At 34.1% G+C, this 15,931-nt stretch overlaps 1 protein-coding gene across 1 annotated transcript in view; it reads right to left on the bottom strand.

Annotated features, from left to right (window-relative positions):
• The window catches only part of Dsor1 (mitogen-activated protein kinase kinase 1), a 155,113-nt gene that overhangs the window by 23,827 nt on the left and 115,355 nt on the right, over window positions 1–15,931 (bottom strand). Inside the window, exon 9 of the mRNA XM_090413991.1 lies at window positions 11,110–11,171. Within this exon, the coding sequence (XP_090270117.1) occupies window positions 11,110–11,171 (62 nt within the window). The remainder of the gene's footprint in view (window positions 1–11,109; window positions 11,172–15,931) is intronic.

The raw sequence follows: 15,931 nt of genomic DNA, 5'->3' as shown, positions 1-15,931 counted from the left end.
GTTTTTCTAATTCCAATATTGAAACTGCACCCATAAATACACTCCTGGTTATTTTCTGTTTTCTATCATGGCTTATGTCATTTAATTTTTCAAAGTAATTACTCCAAACATCCAAAATAGCCTTATATTTAATATTTTTATGTAATCTTTGCCATCTCTGATTACTTTTACATCACTATTTCCTCAATTTCTAAGTTGTAATAATTTTTAAAAATTTTGCCAGATTCATGAAGTTTATCATTTATATTCTTTTCAAACTCTTCCACTGCCTTTTGTTTAGCTACTTTTATATAACTTAGCTTTAAGTTTTTTTCATTATTCTCTAAACAGTACACGCTTTACAAGAGCTTCTAATATTATTTCTGAATAGATTGTCCAGGAACAGAAGAAATCATTTAGAAATTTCTTGGCTAGTAAATGAGAATGTGCCCTTATGAAATATGAAATTAAGCATAAGAAATCTAAGTTATATGTAAGAATGAGTAAACTAGCTACAGTGTCATGAGAAAACAAGCGAAGATATGGAAGAAAAAAGTACTACAAAAGGAATCAAAGATGACAAACTAGTATTTTTAGGAAATATGGCATAATAATTAAAATAATTTAATTAAAATCTCTTATAGTTTGCCAAAGTCAAACTGGTATCATCAGGGAATAATGAACTGGTAATGACATGCACATGACAGCACAACATGAGTGAGACTAATTTAAAAAAAAAAAAAAGTAAAGCAAACCATAAAGAGTAACTCTGACTGGGTGCTCTTAGCAATTTGGTTAATGATTTGAGAATGAGTATTAACCAGATATGAGATAGCTTTATGCATCCAAGTTTATTAAGGCTAGAATAGCTTTTCAAGGCAGATTTGAGAAAGTCTTTTGCTTTTCTGTTTCTGTGAAACAATGTGACCTTTTTTTCCAGAATATTTATCCAAGACATAATTTGCAAGGTCTAAGTGACCATAGTGGTGGTTCTGGATATAGTCTGTGTCTAAATGGATCCAGGTTGTAGCTGGCTTCAGAAAGCAGATGAGGGATGCCAATTTCAGATTATATTTCTTCAGGATTTTTGTTAACTATTAGAAATGCCACAAATATATGGAATGATGATGAATTTATTGTAATCTGTGTTTGAGAGGAGGAGGGGCTGTCAATATATATATATATTTTTAGGTAAATATGACTTCTCCATTGCTTCTGCCTTAGTATCACCACTTCTGGGTCTGGCTCCCACTGACGAGACCTCAATTAAGATTGAAACCGGTCTGGATAGTGGCCCTTCCCTTAATGCATAGCAGTATACATGTCCGCAAGGAGATGTGCTTTGCATTATGGGAGATACTGAGACAAGGAGTGAGAGCTTGGGCCACCTTTATCACGAGTTGTCTCAGTCCTGAAGATACTTCAGGCACAAACTTTGTTTGCTCATACTTGGATAAAGGATTAAACTAAATTTATTATAATGTTGTCAATATATATATTTTTTTATTGGGGGGGGGCTGTAGCCATTGACTAAAAAGATACTGCATATGTAGTAGAGTATTATCACCATTTGCTCTGTAAAGTTTTTAAAATGCCATACTGTGGTGAGGGGTGACAGCAAATGTTAAGGATCTATCAAGGCTGGCATACAATCAAGGAAGACAGACTTGTGATTGTAATTTTTTTTTTTTTTTTTAATGTGAATTGGATTGTAGGATGGATGTTCAAATATGTTAAAAAAAAGTATTCAGTGTCAGGACTATGTAGACCAGGCATGTCAAACATGCGGCCCGCCAAACTTTGTAAGCAATATGGTTATTTAACTTTTGACAACACACCGAATTAAATAAACATATTTTTAAATAAAATTAACATTTCCACTTAAGATTATAAGCTGACAGTGTTTTCTCTTTTGTCAGGTGGGGCTCAGAGGTAAAAAGTTTGAGAACCACTGACTTAAGTGATATTCCTTAAGTTCCCGGCTATATCATCGATAATTACTGACTAAAATTAATAATTCCAACATTTCAGACCCCCTTGCAATTGATGAAAGTACAGATATACGGGATATTGCTCAGTTGGCTGTTTTTTATTATTATTATTATTAAGAGAGACCTCTATATAAACTTAAAATGATATGAACTTAAAAGTAAGTGAAGAACTTCTAGAAATTATTCCTATGCACGATACAACCACTGGAGTTGATATTTTTGACACCCTTATGGAAGTTTTGAATGAATACAATTTACCGTTAAAAAAGCTAGTTTGTCTTGCAAATGGTGCTCCTGCCATGACTGGTGTTATTGTAAATTATATTTGTGAACGTGGGCTTAATCATCTCTAATTTAGTAACTTTCTAGAAGATATAGAAAGTGAACATAGCGATCTACCTTATTATACAGAAATTAGATGACTTTCCAGTCATAAAGTTTTAAAGCAATTCTTCAAATTGCTGGACAAAATTACCATTTTTTTTAGAATTGAAAAATTATGAATGTGAAATATTAAAAAATGATCAATGGATAAAGGACCTGGCTTTTTCAGTTGACATTACAAGTCACCTTAGTCAACTTAATCTTAAGCAACAAGGCAAACAACAAATACAGTCATACCCCGACTTACGCAGTTTCTTATATGTACATATTCCCGTCCCGCTTCATGCCTCACCACTAATTGTATCTTTCAGGTGCCGGCCACATTCGCCAGTGTCGCACATGCTGTGAACTGACGTGTTTCGTGCAGTCTCCATTCATACACGATTTTTATAGTCTACAAACCTTGCGATTGTTTAATGTTATGCTCTTGATAAAAATTTTATCACATAAAAAAAAATAATGTCATCCAAAAGAAGCAAGTCTGATTCTTCTACAGCAAGCAAGAAAAGAAAAGAAAAACATCGACTTTGGAAACAAAGCTCAACATTATTAAGGATTTTGAAGGCGGAATGAAAATTTGTGAGCTAGCAAAGAAGTTCAATCTACAGGAATCCACAGTAAGAACAATCATAAAAGAAAGGTTTACAGATTTTGGAGGACACAGATTCTAACGAGGAACGAATTGTAGCCACAAGGCAAGGAATAAAAAAATCATTAGCTTGCTATGAAGAAATTTTGCGTGACAAGAAAAAGACATTATGGCGTCAGACGAATCTATTAGAGTTTATGAAACCATCGACATAACTTTCTTTTTTTTATGTACAAAAAACTACAATTATAATTATATTTCTTAAAAAATATAGATGTTTTTGTAAACTTTGGTCCCAATTGTATGTTTGTATATATAAATTACATGCAAAATTATACCCCGAGTTACGCAAATTCGACTCGCACGCTTTTTGTTGGTCCCACCTACCGCGTAACTTGGAGGTTTTACTGTAGTTACCATGTTATTTGACAATATTAACATTTTCAAAAAGAAAGTATTGCTTTGGCAAAAACAAATTCAAAAAGATAATTTATCCCATTTTGAATGTCGTCAATCATTATTACAAAAATCATCCAAATTGAAATTTTCAGAATACACCAATCAAATTAAGTTATTAGAAAATTAATTCGAAAGAAGATTTTTAGATTTTAAGAAATATGAAAATCAGTTTCACCTATTTACTTCTCCTCTATCGATTGATGTTGAAACTGTTGATGACAATTTACAGTTGGAATTAATTCAGTGTGATTCTGTATTGAAACCAAAATATATGGATGTTGGAATTCCAAAGTTCTATAATTATTTAGCAGTCGATCAATACCCCAATGTGTTATGTGCAATTAGACATATTTTATCTATGTTTGGTAGCACATATTTATGCAAACAACTATTTTCAACGTTAAAGATTAATAAAACTGCAGAAAGATCAAGAATAACAGACCAGCATGTGCAAGCAATATCGAAAATAACTACAGCTCAACAAATTCAACAAAATTTTGAAGATTGCGTTAATGAAAAACGTTGTCAAGTTTCTTCAAAAAAATGACATGCATAATTTTATTTAAATATGTAAACTTTATATTTTATATGTATTTTTGTAACATGGTTGTATTTTGTACTTATATACTCTAATGTTAATATTAAAAAATCTGTTTCCTCTTTATTTCGAGATTTTTTTTCTGTTGCGGCCCACGACTTGATGTATAATTCTTAATTCAATGAGTTTGACATAACTGATGTAGACAAATGGAGAACACACAGTTACAAAGCATAACCAAATAGTAGATTTCTGTTTTGCTAGATATCTCTCTCTCTGTTAGGATCATTTTATCTGATAAATAGTTCAACAATCATGAGAAAATAACAAAAATCCCTGAAGTTTTGGTTGATCTTCAAGAGGTATATGATAAGATATTGCATGAACAATTGTTTAAAATGAACAATATAGAAAAAATTGTCCAATCTGATTGAAAATGTGCTTCCAAGCCTTAATGAAGACTAATGGAGTATACAGAAAACTTTTCCTGAAATATGATCAAGGCCAGTATTCTTTGTAGACAAGTTTCAAGCATAACTTAGAAATCCCTCATAAAAATATACCCACAAATATACCTTATTCACTCTCCTAAATGACAACCACAATCCCTAGATTGGCCTAGTGTCTATTAAGTCTGAAAGTTGTAATGTGCCCTAACATGGCCAAACAGGCAGGATAGCTAACATCAGAATCTCTGAACAATAAACCTAAAGACTATATCTGGTACCACTACAGTTGCTCAAGATCTGCAGATGGATTAAACAGGGGTTGTCAGGATGAGATTTTTATCTTAAGATAAATAGTTCAAAACTTGTGAAAACATAACAGATCTCCAAAGTTTTTGTTGGTCTTGAAAAAGTATATGATAAGATATTACAGGAAAAATGTTTCAAATGAACTATAGGTTAAAAATTAATGCAGAAAAATATACACTATTTGTATTAACCAAGTAGTAGACTGACAGAATTAAATAATGTGCAGGAGGAAGAATCAACATTAAATCAGATGAAAGATATCATGAAAGATACACAGACATCAAGTTTCTGTGGTTTTAAAGGCTCTCAATGACATTCATAATATTGAAGTAATGAGAGTGGACAGAAGTAATGCAAAATTCAAATAATTATAGAAAAAAGATGATGGATCCACTAAATGATAATTAACACCCACAGACATTTAGAAGATGATCCTATATGGAGCACTCATAATAAAACAAATGTAATAAAGAGCCTTTACAAATGATAGGAATTAAAGCAATTAAGACTGACTGTAGATGACAGGCAGTTTTAACAACTTCCTGAATACCTTAAAACCCTAAAATGTATCTTGTAGGTGAAACTGAAGAAAACAGGAACTTTCTATCATGAATGTGCTTCAACAGAACAAAACTAATTATCTTTCTCATTATACAGAAAAGTGTCAACATTTGCAGACATTTAGGAAGATTACCTCAGAGAAGTACTTCTCTGAGGTAATCTTCAGAGAATTTTCTATGAGGCAATGCTGTTCATAGAAACTATGAACAGCATTGTACAAAAACCAATTAATTTCTCAGTGCACACACACACAAAAACATGAACTATAAAGGTGCAGTTACTTTAAGATATATTAAAAATATCACTGATAAAATGGCTAATGTACCAAAGCGGTACTACTTCAAAATTGTCCAAGATGACCCATGCGAAGCGGAGACAAAGTCTCATTACAGTTTAGCTCATTCAAATAACCTCATTCACTGCTAAGAAGCTACATCTTTATACAATTTTATGCACATGTGGTATCTGTTATATCCAACAACTAGAAGTTTAGATAAAATTTGCATGAAAGAACACGTCGAAAATGTAGAGAAATAAAAGAGCTCATAAATCAGGACTGGCTTTTCCCATTATTATTTAAAAACAGATTATTTGGTAACTCACAAAGATGTCATTTATTAAATTTAAGAACTATATTCAAAAATAAGAAGTTGCTAAAATGACATAATATCAACACAGTGCAATAAAAATCAAGGCCTGAGATCAACCGTGGTTAGCCTACATAAAGGACCCTAAGAAACTTGGAACAAGGTTATAATGGACATTATATTGCACAGATGAACAATGAATCACATTTATGCTATCTCAGCATGATATGCATAATCAGTTTAACAAAATTCTGTCAATATCATTTATGTATTAAAAATCTTTCTGCATCTATCTGTTTTTAAATCGATAAGTATGCCTTGTTCATAAGAAAGTAACAGAATAAAACAGTTTTTACTTCATTTTTTTTTTTCATTCTTTAATGTCAGTTTATGTATTAAAAATCAATCTGCTATTATATGTTTTCAAATTGATGAAGTAAGCCAACAGTGCATTAGAAACTAATAGATCAAACAATTTCCTCTTCATATTTTTTCATTCTGATTTATACCAGAAATAGTGCTATGATTAGACACTATATCTACTCCTATTTACATATGCAACCGACTCTCACTAAAACAAACTTGAAGGAATCATAGAAATAATTTGTTATAGTGGATAATTTGATAGTGATCACCCCTCCCCCCATAACATTGTATAAATTTTTGTTTGAGACTTTCCAGTAGCTTGTTCAAATGAGTTTGTTATAGCGGTGACTGCTATATATATTTATGTGAAACATATTCACAAAAGGTTGAAAATATAATAGGGTAGACTTATATATGTTTACAACCATTAGGCAGCTGACAAAGAAAATGGAAAAGCTGTTCCTTGTTTGAGATCCAAACAGAAGGGTAGGAAATGTATCCCAAACATATAGGAATGTTTTGGGAAAATTTGGAGTAAAGGACAAAGCTAATAAAGTTGCTAAGTACCTGATGGATTTCTGTTCAAGACAAGGAGTAGTCATTATTAACATGTACCATAAAGCTGTGCACAAATTCACATGGAGAGAAGCCACAAGAAATAAGAAAAGCCTCGTTTGACTGTGTTAAATTTGAAATTCTAAATGATAATCACGTCTAATTTTTTTTTTTTACCACATTGAAAAAAACATTATGTGAGAGTTTTAAAAAAAATTAAAGTTGCGCAGCTCTTAAGAGATCAACTGTAGACTCAACTCTACAAACATTATTTAAGAAAAAAAATGAATAACTGAGACATTACAGTTTGGTTCTTTAAAAAGAACCAAACTTTAATGTCTCAGTGACAAACTCTGAAGAACTGATTCAATTAGAAAAGTAATGTGCTGAAGTTGTCTGCAAGGAAAGAAAAATCAGAACTCCACAGTAGACGATATCAGGAGAGAGAGAATCAGTCCTGGAAAAGAAGAAAGCAAATCGGAAGTTCCTAGCAAGTCAAAAAATGGCCTAAGAGAATACAGAGAAAAATATAAGACAATTCCAAAGGATCCTGTGGCAAATAAATTTAGTTTAATCCTTTATCCAAGTGTGTGCAAACAAAGTTTGCGCCTGAAAGTATCTTCAGGACTGGGGCAAGGTGATACAACACCAGGGCAACTCGTTGCAAAGGTGTAGCAAGCTACCAACTATAGGTAGAGATGACCTATGAATGCTTCTGCCTGGTATCTCAGCTTGGGCCTGGCTCCCACTGAAGAGACCTCAATAAAGGTCGAAACTAGTCTGGGTAGTGGCCCTTCCCTTAATGCATAACATTAGACATATCCGCAAGGAGATGTGTTTTGCATTATGGGAGATACTGAGACAGGAGTGTTGGTAGCTTGCTACACCTTTGCAACGAGTTGCCCTGGTGTTGTATCACCTTGCCCCAGTCCTGAAGATACTTTCAGGCGCAAACTTTGTTTGCACACACTTGGATAAAGGATTAAACTAAATTTATTATACTCTAACCAAGTGAAAAATAAACTTTCAACATCCTGTGGCAAACATTACTAATCCTGTGTTCTGCTAAACCCAATTTGTTTTGTTTCTTGGAAGTATGTAGGATTGATGAAATTCAGAAATATGTATAGAAACAGATCAGCCTGTTTGTCCAAAGTAGAATAACTAGCAGTTGCATGGGACTGAGTACTGAGTTTAAGTAAGAAATGACTGTATTGTAGTATTAGACCAAGTCTCCAGATAGCTTCAACAAGCTAGAGCATCCACTCCGCCAGTTTCTAGAAGCATTCCATGGCGAGTTTCTCAGTTCTATCCAAGTTTCTGGGGGATGGCACTTAATCATAAACATCTAATTTCATCCTTCATCTTTCACTCGAACTTGGTGAATATATTAAAAACATATGCGCACGTGCATACAATTTGAATGCGAAAGTGGAAGCAATGCACTGCTCGTTATGTGCTTGTCAGTATGTACTGTCATTAATTGTGCATGCTGTTGGAGGATTTGATATAGCATAAAGATGTTGCTAATACTTTGGGTACTGTATGTATGTATGCATGTATTTGAAAATATTCACTTAATTAACCATGAAGGCCATCACACCTAACAAATTAAGAGAAAGACAGTGGAAGAACACATGACATCAGCAGCAGCTGCAGAAAAAGCAGCAGCAATTAAATAAGATTAACCATTCAACTAAGCCAGAATTTAACCATTATAGTGAATGCTATTATAGCAATTTTGTAGACGAGCAAATGAATAGTATGTGTGTCATGTTATGATGGAAGGTTTGTTTTACACTGAATTTCCTTTAGCATGGAAATGACTAACTATAACACTGATTTACAGCATTAAACTTTTTAAGGAAGTGCATGTCTGACATTTTTATGAAGTTAATAACAGTAAACAGATGTAAAAAAAAAAAAGACTGCCTCCAATATTTTGTCACTTGTCACAAGAAGGACATCAGAGAGAGAAAGACAGATTATAAAAGGGAATGGTAAAACAACATTCTAAATAATGTGCCATGTGGCATGCATTTATTATCTCACATTTGTTTAAGAGAAAGAAAACATTCTATTAGAATTCAAAGGAAAGTGAACAATTAATCCATTACAATAATCATATATACCATTAAAAACTTATTGGAATTTGGATATAGGCATAACCATCTATTGGAAAGTTTCCTTTACTGGTTAATACATCCATCTGCTCATCCTAACATCATCATCATCCATTAAATTATCAAAAGTCATGCATTGAGTTCACTCTATCTGTTCTACTGAATTCCCACTGCTTTAGAAACTAAATAAAATGAAATCATTAAGATAGCTAATGGATATAATGATGCCTCCATTCAGAGAATCCTTGATAAATACTATTCATTGAGCAGAACAAAATCAGATGCTAAGAGAGTTGCCATACCCTAACTTAAAGGGACATAAAGATAAATAGTACACGTTCTTCACAAATCTACACATTAACTTCTTCCTTCCTTCCGCTTTTACCTTGCAGTGTTGAGGATTTTTCTACATTTAACTGCTACCGTATCGAGGATAAGGTGGTTAGCCTTATGCCTTCCGGTGTGTCCTTTGTAGATGCATGTGTTCACGGGCTGGTTTGCCTGTTTTGGGGGACGAAAAACCCGAGTTTCTGGGTGAAAAAAAACCCCTACCTTTGTATGAGACCGGCTAACTTACCTTTTGCCAAAAGAGACCTGATAAAGGTTCTTCACAGCAATGGCAGGAATCGAACCCAGGTCTTTCCAACCAAAGGGCTTCGTCTGTACTGACTGAGCTACGGAGGCTCCCACTACACATCACCTTGAAACCATTTTTTTTTTTTCATAGTCTTCTTTTCTACCTTCCACCAAGGACAGATTACCTGCTCTTTCTTACTTAGTGTACATCAAGTAATAATGAACTCCGAATGGGAAACATACAGAACAAATAAAACATTTCAGCTATTTAGCACAATTTTTAGTGAAGATGGAAAATAAAAATATGGAAATGAACAGCAAAATTAACAAAGCCAGTATGGTGGGAAGTCAAAGGAATAAATTTAGATGGAATAAGAGAGATTTTAGTGAACATTAAACTAGCTATATGCAAGATAGTATTCAAACTAATTTTAACTTATGGATCTGAGAGTTAGGTTAGAAATAAACTTGATTAAAGACAAAAGGCTACAGATATGAGAGTTCTAAGAAAAAATTATGGGGCTGGTGAGTAGATGGCAAAAACATATTAAAAATGAGGATGTAAGAAAGAACTTGAGATTGTTAGTATTCAGGAATATGCAAGCAGTTAATTTAAGGTTAGGTGATATAGTTATTTAAATGAAATGGAAGAGGAAAGTTAGAAAAACTTTTTTTGCCAGGATGGCAGGAAAAAGATTTAGAAAAAGGTCAAGATAGGTGGACTGATACAGTAAGAAATGTTTTAGAGGACCACAATATAAGATCGGGTGATATTGGAGTCCTGACAGATCAGAGGAAAACTATCAATTAGGAAGATGGGAATGATATAAACTTTTCATGTAGTACCATCATAATATCCTGTACACCACATCCCAGGAATTTGATGATGTATATTAAGTACCTTGTTCTCATCAACTTTGTTATTTTGGACAGACTAGACATTCTGCTTAGATTAGAACTGAGGGTCATGAAGACTGCATCAAATGCTTGGAATCTGACTGGTGTCAACAGGTTACTGACACTAGTCACAGAATTTATTGGAATCAAACCAGGATACTCCACTGAAGTCAATTTAAATTCAATTGTTGTCTTCCTGGAAACACATGAAACTTTATGTCACATAATCTCAACTGCTCTGACTTCATGTCTATATCCAAGTTCTGATACGTAATCACTATTAATTGTTAATAAAATTATAGCTTAATAATGTATATAATATACATCAACCGATGATATATATCCTAATGATGTATACAGTCCTTGTATTAGATTAGCTTAATTGTTCACTGCTTTCCAGAAGCTCTAATAGCATGTGTTCTCTTTTTCATATAGGTGTGACCAAGACCTAAGTAATAAATACATGATATCTGGCATATTATTCTGAAAATTGTTTTTATTATTCCCTTTTATACTTTAGCTCTCTCTCTCTCCTCTGATGATATCCTTGAAACAAGTAACAAAATATTGAAGGCAATAAATACCATTTTTACACATGTGGACAATTATTAACTTCAAAAATAAATCTGCTTCACAGAGTTTGTTATAATGAGTGAGTTCACTATGGTGGCAATGTTTATTACAGTAGGAGTTTAGTGTATTATTATATAATAAATTTTGTGTAAATAACATAAAATATTAAAATTTACCATCTATCCACTAGATCTTTGAATTCTGATGAAAAGACACCGGTGGGGACTGTGGGAGGAGGCTATAAAAGGAATAAATAGTACACATTATAAAACATATATACACACATCATAGCAAGTCAACAACAAGCAATATAAATACAATTATACAATCTATTTTTAAGATTCTAAGTCAATTAATAAACATACACAGATCTTTGAATTTGTTTCATAAACATACTAAATCTCTGAATTCAGATGAAAAGGCACAAGTGGTGGAATGTAGGAGGAAGCTATAAAAAGAATGAAGTGTACACACACGATGAAATACGCACAGGGATGCTACTGATATCCAGCACTTAAAGAATGATGTGACATCTGGGCAAATGAAAATGGCTCTGAATTCAATGTGAGTAAGTGAAAAGTTATGCACTTTTGTGTGATCAGCTTTCCAAAATCATTATATTAACAGAGTTATGCTAAGAAACTGATGAAGCTGGGGATCTTGGTGTAATGGCAGATAGGAATTTGAAATTCAAAGGTCACATAGCAAAAAATAAGGATAAGGAAGTCATTTTGCCTCTTTACAAGGTCTTGATAAGACCACACCTGGACTACTGTATGCAGATTTGGTCTCTGGGGTTCCAAGGGGATAAAGAAGCTGTGGAAAGGGTGCAAAGAAGAGTTACAAAGATTATATCAGGGTTATGGAATTCAGATTATGAGGACAGATTGCGAGTGTGTGGACTACAGACTCCAATTAACAGGAGGAAGAGAGATGATATGATATGACAAAGGTCTATAAACTTCTAAATGGGTGTTATAGGATACTGTCTGATGAAATTTTTCATTACATGGAAGGTGGGGGAGAGAACACAGGAGCATAGAAGTTAAGTTTGTCTGCATTTAGTTTGTGTCAAATTAACATTGTCAAGTTAAGAAAGGTGATAAGAGCTAGATTTTTCTTACAGAGTATTGAGTAATTGGAATAGTTTGCCTTTAGAGGTTATGAGTGCATCTAATATGAATGAATTTAGGTTTGGGTGATGTATATCCTCCTTTGATGAGTCCTTGATTCCCTGGAGATCTCAGATATAATAATAATATTTGTATAGTTGAGTCGATAGTTCATACATCTATGTATATATCTTTATATTGAATCACAGTGTTAAGATGGAGATGTTAAATCCCGTTTTATTTTATAGCCGGGTACGAAACTTGGGTCGAAATTCATCGACATCCATAGAGTTTCAATGCCGAAAAAACTATCGGCGGAACAAAGTGTAAATGATCACTTGGGTAGTACAACACCAGGGCAACTCCATGCAAAGGTGGAGCAAGCTCCGTCACTAACTTTAATATTCTCTCATAATGTAAAACCCGGCTCCTAAGAGATGTATAAATACTGTTTTACATTATGAGAAGAAGTCACTACCCAGACCGGTTTCAACCTTTTTTGAGGTCTCATCAGTGAGTAGGTAGACCTGGAATATCAAGGTTTTAAGTGAACCGAAACTTACATACCTCTACTATCGAATTGCCGAAGTGGTGTACTATATATTGTTAAATACAAAGATAATAAGCCGAAAGGCTATTTTACCTTTTTAAGAGGGAGATGTTAAATCCTGTTTTATTTTATAGCCGGGTACGAAACTCGGCCCGAAATCCATCGACATCCATAGAGTTTCAATGCCGAAAAAACTATCGGCGGAACCAATCACTTAAAACCTTGATATTCCAGGTCTATCAAATTCGCCGGTAAAATAGCCTTTCGGCTTATTATCTTTGTATTTAACAATATATAGTACACCACTTCGGCAATTCGATAGTAGAGGTATGTAAGTTTCGGTTCACTTAAAACCTTGATATTCCAGGTCTACCTACTCACTAATGAAACCTCAAAAAAGGTTGAAACCGGTCTGGGTAGTGACCTCTTCTCATAATGTAAAACAGTATTTATACATCTCTTAGGAGCTGGGTTTTACATTATGAGAGAATATTAAAGTTAGTGACGGAGTTTGCTCCACCTTTGCATGGAGTTGCCCTGGTGTTGTACTACCCAAGTGATCATTTACACTTTGTTCCGCCGATAGTTTTTTCGGCATTGAAACTCTATGGATGTCGATGGATTTCGACCCGAGTTTCGTACCCGGCTATAAAATAAAACAGGATTTAACATCTCCCTCTTAATTAACAAATTCGCCGGTAAAATAGCCTTTCGGCTTATTATCTTACCATTATTAGTTTTGCCTTTTTCTTCCAAAACATTACTATATGCCTGAGATTCCTTTCCTACCCTATTGTTTAGATCTCCAATTAGTAGTACCAGCTTTTCTGTTTTCTTTATGTCTGTTGCCTTCTCTAATGGCATGAAAATGTTCCTCCATTTTTTTTTTCCCCTTAGGGAACCTTCTGTGTGACCACAAGCACAAATAAGTTTCATTGTCAAATTCTCATTTTGAAATTTGCCCACATAACTCTACTTGAAACTGCCTACCAATCTTTGCATTTGGTGTTGATTGCTATCATTACTCCTTCCTTTCAATGTTCACTAATGCTAGAATATAACATCCCCAATTTATTAGGATCTGTTTTAGTCTTTGTTTCCATTGACATCTCTTATGTTGATGGTGCTTATTTTGAATTCTGCTGACACTGAGTTTGTAGCAGACTTTTCACTGTTTCGCCCTGGCTCCTCAATGAATAAAGCAGTAAAGAGGGACTTGTTTAACAGGGTTTAACACCCCATCTGGCATGAATTTATCATGTTGTTGAGCAACTAACTGCCAATTCCTTTATTTTCTTGCAGACTCTTGTCTTTCCGATGACAATGACCTTCCAATCCTACAATTTTTCATCTTTTTTTATTGACAAACCTCTGTCCTTCTGACATGTCGACTCCCATCTTCCAAACTTCTCCCTTTTTCCTCCCCTCCCATGATGAGCACAATGCCTTCTTATATCACAAGGTTTAAAGCTTATGCACATGCTCGCTTCTGAGATTTACATCGAGAATACTACATCACAACACATCTGCCGTATTACAGCTTCATGTCACATGATAATTTGAATAATGTAAAATTATCATATCGAAGAAAATTTACATGACAGAGACGTAATTCTTATTAAAAAAAATTGTAAAAAAACAAACATATTTCACTAAGACATATTGTGAGATTTTACAGTACCATTATGTTTGTTTCTAAGTCAATGCAGAATACAATTTGGTCAACAAAATGTCCCAAATTGCCAACATATCCTCATTCATTCAGTTTCTATCCAGTGGATACCTATTTAACGAGGTGTGTATTGACATAATGTCAATAGGTCATTAGGTCAGAAGCCCTACTCAGTTCTCCACATTTCTTAGAGGTTATGCATGAAGGTCTTCTTCCAGTTATTTGATCTTTACGGTGTATTCTACATCTCAAAACAAAAAAGGTCATAAATATGGGTTCGGAAATCTTTAATTTTCTGAGATATAGCCCTTTAACAGAAGAAATGTTGACAACATGCAAAGCAAATAGACACAACTCAGTAAATTATGCGAATTGTGAATAATCAGAATCACATGCTACATATCAACAGAGTTGAGTTCAATCTAACAGGTTTGCCACGAGCAACTAGTAGTTACTATTTGTTTCAGTGTTTCTAAGACACATGTTGGTAGCCATGTAGGATCAATTTACATTTACTGAACTGGAGGAAATGAAGTGAAATGAAATGAAGGAGGGTAGACCAAGAACCATGAGGGTACTGGAAACTGATACTTGGATTCTGGGCCACTAAAACACATACTATATTTTTATTTAGCAGAAGAAATGTTGACAACATGCAAAGCAAATAGACACAACTCAGTAAATTATGTGAATTGTGAATAATCAGAATCACATGCTACATATCAACAGAGTTGAGTTCAGTCTAACTGGTTTGCCATGAGCAACTAGTAATTACTATTTGTTTCAGTGTTTCTAAGACACATGTTGGTAGCCATGTAGGATCATTTTACATTTACTGAACTGGAGGAAATGAAGTGAAATGAAATGAAGGAGGGCAGACCAAGAACCATGAGGGTACTGGAAACTGAGGAACATACACTTGGATTCTGGGCCACTAAAACACATACTATATTTTTCTTCTCAGTTTCCAAGGACTGCTGCAGAACAGGATGCTTAACGAAGAAGTTGTATGTAAAGTCCTACATTAAAATTGGCTTTACCCATACCATTCTGAGAGAGGTCAAGCACTTTTACCAGACGATCACCATCAACTCTTGGTATTTTGTTAGTGGTTTCTACAGCTGTATATGGGACCAATGATTTCTCTCTCTTGCTTTTGTATGCTTTCACAGAAAAAGTAATGAAAAATGTTCGCTTGATATGTCATTTTCAATTATCCCAACAATCACATGTGGGCTAATCTTTGATTGAATAACTGTACTGAATACAGTTATTCAATCAAGAAACCAGCAACTATTTTTCTATCTATGTATTGCAAGTATCTTTGAAGACAGATTAATATGGCTAGAAGTTTTGCCAAACAGGCTTACAGGACTTTTGGGCTGTGACTTCTTGGAATCTGGTAGAAAACCTCCCACAATATACTTGACAATGTTTCCTTGGTGTGGAAGAGAGACATATGGTTCATGCATCACAGAGTTCCACCATACTTCAATTATGAGGCCTGAGAGCATCTTGAAGAAAGGTTTCAAGAAAGATAGATTGGTCAAGGTGGATCAATTACATGGCCTCCATATCACCTGACATAAATCCTATGGACTTTCATTTGTGGGCCATTTAAAATCAGAGGTGTACACCAATGGGGAATGATAAACTGGAAGAAC

This window comes from Typopeltis vanoorti, chromosome 24 (assembly GCF_054136105.1).
Source record: "Typopeltis vanoorti isolate ZY-2024b chromosome 24, IOZ_Tvanoo_1.0, whole genome shotgun sequence".
In the NCBI taxonomy this organism is placed as follows: domain Eukaryota; kingdom Metazoa; phylum Arthropoda; class Arachnida; order Uropygi; family Thelyphonidae; genus Typopeltis; species Typopeltis vanoorti.
Note: the sequence above shows the minus strand (reverse complement) of the source record. Positions and strands in the feature narration are given on the sequence as shown.